General features: G+C 46.8%; 1 protein-coding gene across 1 annotated transcript; it reads right to left on the bottom strand.

Annotated features, from left to right (window-relative positions):
* Window positions 1-277: 277 nt before the first annotated feature.
* Window positions 278-2,069, bottom strand: LOC120562479 (E3 ubiquitin-protein ligase RNF135-like). Its single transcript, XM_039806192.1, has 2 exons — window positions 1,315-2,069; window positions 278-906 (listed from the first exon to the last, which is right to left on the bottom strand). The coding sequence occupies exons 1-2, from the start codon at window positions 1,964-1,966 to the stop codon at window positions 332-334; spliced, it is 1,227 nt and encodes a 408-aa protein (XP_039662126.1). The 5' UTR covers window positions 1,967-2,069; the 3' UTR covers window positions 278-331.
* Between the last annotated feature and the right edge of the window lie 3,481 nt (window positions 2,070-5,550).

Raw genomic sequence — 5,550 nt, 5'->3', positions numbered from 1 at the left:
AAAAATGCTACAAAAACGTGTACACACATGAAAAACCTCAAAAACAGTGACAAAAAATGTTTAAAAGTGGCCGGGTTGGTTCAGTGGGTAGAGCAGGTGCACATATACTGAGAGGTTTAAGCCTTTACGCAGAGGTCTAGGGTTCCCTCTCTCTCACTCTCCCCTCTCTCACCTAGCTGTTCTACCAAAATAAAGGCAGAAAAGGCCCAAAAAAATATCGTGAAAAAAAAATAAAACGTCACAACAATCAGCTCTCAGCAACAAACATGGAGAATAAATAAGTCGAAGAGTTAAAACACAGAATATAACCCTTAAATGACTTCTGTCTATTTCAGTTACACAACTCAGCAGAGGCTCCATTATAACAACCATAAACCATTAGTCCAGCATATAGCGGCTGAGTGAATGTGGTCTGGACTCTGTGGAGGAGAGTCATGGTTTCAGAGACGCTGTAGAAGGACAGAATACCTGCACTGTGATCCAGGTACACTCCTACTCTGGAGGACTCAGGACCTGAGATGGGAGTTTGGACATTGTTGGACCAAAATGTATATTTGTTGTTGTTACAATATAACGCCCAAGATTTGTCATTGTATCCAAATACACATTCATCCGACCCCCCTGCTCTGCTCATATTCTTGTATGCGACTGCTAAAGAAACTCCTCCTTCTCCTCTCCTCTTCACCTCCCAGTACCAACGTCCAGTCAGACTCTCTCTACTCAAGACCTGATACCAGCCAGTGAATCTGTCTGGGTGACTAGAATAAGACTGACGTTGTCTCATTACTGTTGCTTTCCTGTTCCCCTCAGATAATAACAGCCGTGTGTTTGCTGTGTTTGGATCCAGTGTGATTTCACGTGAATATTTTAAGAAGTCAGCTCTGGTCTTGGGCTCTGGTTGTGCGACTTCAGTAAACTTTTTTTTTTTGTACACTTATCTCGTTACTTCTGACACGGCGGCGTATCACGTCCTCAAAGCAGCTCAGAGGACGGATATGGATGCTGGATGTTGATTGGCTGAGTGGTGACAGTGAGGGGTAGTTGTGTAGAAACTGGTTGAGATCCTCTGTGTGTGAGAGCTTCTTCAGCTCAGCGTCTTTCCTCTTCAGCTCAGTGATCTCCTGCTCCAGCTTCTCCTGAAGCTCTTACTCGACTCACTTCACTTTTCTGCTGGGATCTGACCTGCTGCTTCACATCAGAGCTTCTTTTCTCCAGGAGACGGATCAGCTCAGTGAAGATCTTCTGCTGCTGTCCTCCACTGCTTTATCAGCAGAGAGATTGATGGCCTCCGCCTCGCTGTTGAAGCAGCTTCACATCTTTCTCTCTGTCCTGGATTCTCTGCAGGATGCTTTGGCGACTCCCCCGCAGGCTTTTTCTGCCTCTCAGTCCTTTTTGCTGCAGCTGAGACTGTGTCGTGGCCTTTATGTTCCTCCATTAAGCAGAGAGAACAGATAAGCTGCTGATCAGTACGGCAGAAAATCTTCATCACCTCATCATGACGAGAGCAGACGTTCTCCTGGAGCTTCTTGGACGGCTCCACCAGCTTGTGTTTCTTGAATGTCTCCGATTCAAAATGAAGCTGAAGGTGTTGCTCACAGAAAGAAGCCAGACATTGCAAACAGGACTTGTGTGCTTTGAGTTTTCTCCCGGTGCAGACATCACAGGCCACATCTTCAGCTCCAGCATAGCAGTGATCAGCAGGAGCAGCTTGGAGTCCAGTCTTCTTCAGCTCCTCCACTAAAGCTGCTAACATGGTGCTTTTCAACAGGACAGGCCTCGGTGTGAAAGTCTTCCTGCACTGAGGGCAGCTGTAGTTGTACTTATGATCCTCTCCATCCCAGTGGCTTTTAATACAGTTCATGCAGTAGCTGTGTCCACAGGGAGTAGTCACCGGATCCTTCAGTAGATCCAGACAGATGGGACAAGAGAAGGTTTCCCGGTCCAGCTGAACTCCTTTCTGCGCCATTTCACCTCTCGGTCAGTAACAACGACTGTCTGAGTCTCACTTCCTGAGAAGTGAAACTAGTCTGAGCTCTGATCTAAACACAGCAGTGATACGCTGTTGTACTTGCCCCAGCATGTTGGTTACACCCATCTGCAAACTTTAGCTCTGAAGTGGAGGGAACAAGGAAATATGAGCACAGAGTGGAGCTGGCTGTGTTTGAGAGGAAGAAGAGGGGGGGGTTATCAAGTTTTTTTCATTCCTGGAAGAGGAGTGCTTTGAGAGAGATACTGGGTGTGTTGCTATGCCCATACTACCATTAGTATGACAAGAAAAAATTTAGTTTGTCCCAATACATAGTATGTCAAAAGCACTATGCCAAATATATGTTCTAATGCTTCCGGTCGGATTTTGCAGTATGCAAGCCAGCGTGCTTTTCTGACCCACAATCCTCTGTGCAGCATATCTGAGCAAGAGGCTCAAAGTTTAAGCTGTGATGTTATCCCAGAGTTTTATGTCCCGACTGTCTGCAGACTGTACTGCAGACAACAGTACGTACTATGTAAGAGCAGCTGCAGTTTGTACTGATGTAAAAAGAAAAATACATGATAAGGAACGCAGCAACACTAGTTTACAACAGAGCTCATTTCTCATTTAAAAACCCTGCTGACTTCAGCTTTTAGGAGGTAAACTCTTCTTAGAATCAGAGGGCTTGGAGAAGGCTCCCCAGTTTACTAAATGACTGAGTTGTCCTGTAATTAAGTTAATCGAACTTTATAGCTTTACAGCTCTTGACAGAGTAAAATATAAAGCAACCTTAAAGGTCCAATATGTAATATTTGTACTGTAATAAATCAAAAAATGACACCAATTCCTCATCAGATATTAAGGAAACATGTTAAACTGGAATACTATCTTTTCTGACAACAATGCTAATGTCAACATTTTTTCTTTTTGAAATTTACATTCCGTGACGGAATTTATGTTTATGTTTTGATCTGTGTGTGTGTGTGTGTGTGTGTGTGTGTGTGTGTGTGTGTGTGTGTGTGTGTGTGTGTGTGTGTGTGTGTGTGTGTGTGTGTGTGTGTGTGTGTGTCTGTGTGTGTGTTGTTATCAACGGCCCAGTTTGACAGCCAGGCCGGGTTGCCAGATATACCTGTAAAAACGTAAACCCAGCTGCCGCTACAGCTGTAACGGTAGTACAGCCATGAAAGCAGCAAACAAACAAACAGGATAAATGGAGATAGATTCTACCCGACCTAAAAAAAAAGGTAAACGGCATGTTTGCGTGACCAGAGACGTAACAACCCCCTGGTAAATATTTGAGATGTATTTGAAAGATGGAGACAGCTTACATCCCAAAAGGACGCAGAATTGGCTTATTTCCTCCTGAACAGGTAAGCATGCATAGCTTCAGGCTAATTTATCACAGCCACTAGGGACGGGCATTTTAGGTCATTTCAACATTTGTGTTCTCACATTGAATTATATAGCTAGAGTACCCGAGTTGGTTACTCGCAAAAACAATTGAGACATAGCCAGTAAAGTGATCCCGACTGGTCCTGGCTAACGCCGCCATGCTAACCCTGCTAACGTTACCGGGAGGACCAGGCAAGCGGGCCATGGCTGTTTACAACGTGTAGTTCCTACCCGGTCTCACGGCAGTTCGTGTAAATATCAACGTTATTCGTAATCTATTGATACGTGTTCACGGAGACGTTTTTCTCGTTTTTTACGTGTAAATGTCACGTTATTTTCTCGGGGAAAGGACGCCGGGAGGCGGCCGAAAAGGAAGCTCCATAAGCCGGGAGGCGCCCGCAAGGCGGCCCGCTGGGGACGTGCTGCATGAGGCGGCCGGGAGGCGGCCGATTCGTGTTGTCCGCCACGTAAAAACCGACAAAAACGTCTCCGTGAACACGTATCAATATATTAAAATAACGTCACATTTACACGAACTGCCATGAGACCGGGCTGTTCAGTCGGCATGGTGGTGGTATTTTTAGCGGTTCTTATTGTAATTCTAAGCCGGGGAAGTGTGCCTGACTGGCGTGTGGAGAGGCGGTGAGGTTGTTGTGTTTTTAGCGGTTCATACTGTAATTTTAAGCCGAAAAAGTGTGTCTGTCAGTTGGTTACAGAGCTCCGCGTGAGCACGGGCTTTTATGACTGTCAATATAGCCAGCCATCTAACGTTAGCTACTCCGCTGGGCTGTGGAGTAATGTCTGGCTATGTGAGACTAGCATCTAACGTTAGCTACTCCGCTGGGCTGTGGAGTAATGTCTGGCTATGTGAGACTAGCATCTAACGTTAGCTACTCCGCTGGGCTGTGGAGTAATGTCTGGCTATGTGAGACTAGCATCTAACGTTAGCTACTCCGCTGTGCTGTGGAGTAATGTCTGGCTATGTGAGACTAGCATCTAACGTTAGCTACTCCGCTGGGCTGTGGAGTAATGTCTGGCTATGTGAGACTAGCATCTAACGTTAGCTACTCTGCTGTGCTGTGGAGTAATGTCTGGCTATGTGAGACTAGCATCTACCGTTAGCTACTCTGCTGTGCTGTGGAGTAATGTCTGGCTATGTGAGAAAAGCGTCTATCGTTGTGAATGCTGCGGTCTCAGCCTGGCAACCCCCGTGAACTTCGAGTCTGGGCAGGAGGGGGCGGGGGAGACGACTCTCCAGTATTTTGAATTGGTAGTGCAGTAACTATTTTAACCGCTAGCTGCCAGTATTACATACAATATTACATATTGCACCTTTAATCTCAACTACAACAAATCTGAAATCATCATCATTGGTCCAAAATCACTACTAGGCCTCCTCCCAAGATTTCGTTCTCTCCATCGCTGGACATACAGTCAACACCTCACTCCAGATCCGAAATCTTGGTTTCATTTTTGACCCCACACTCACTTTTAAGCCCCATATCCGTCATATCACCAAAACTGCCTTTTTCCACCTACGTAACATTGCTCGTCTTCGCCCCACCCTCTCGACATCTGCTGCTGAAACTCATCCATGCATTCATTACATCAAGACTTGACTACTGCAACAGCCTCCTATATGGTCTCCCTTCATCTGTCTTACAAAAACTGCAATACGTTCAAAACTCTGGTGCTCGCCTCCTGCTGCTCGCCTCCTCACCCACACCGGTTCAGACAACACATCACCCCTGTCCTTCAGCAGCTTCACTGGCTCCCTGTACAACAGCGCATCCATTACAAAGTTCTTCTCATCACCTACAAAGCTCTCAATAATCTGGCCCCTCCAGACCTCACAGACCTCTTACAGCACCATCGCCCCTCCGGACCTCACAGACCTCTTACAGCACCATCGCCCCTCCAGACCTCACAGACCTCTTACAGCACCATCGCCCCTCCAGACCTCACAGACCTCTTACAGCACCATCGCCCCTCCAGACCTCACAGACCTCTTACAGCACCATCGCCCCTCCAGACCTCACAGACCTCTTACAGCACCATCGCCCCTCCAGACCTCACAGACCTCTTACAGCACCATCGCCCCTCCAGACCTCACAGACCTCTTACAGCACCATCGCCCCTCCGTACCTCACAGACCTCTTACAGCACCATCGCCCCTCCGTACCTCACAG

Source organism: Perca fluviatilis, chromosome 7, assembly GCF_010015445.1.
Source record: "Perca fluviatilis chromosome 7, GENO_Pfluv_1.0, whole genome shotgun sequence".
Lineage (NCBI taxonomy): Eukaryota > Metazoa > Chordata > Actinopteri > Perciformes > Percidae > Perca > Perca fluviatilis.
This window is presented reverse-complemented; position numbering and strand designations above follow the sequence as displayed.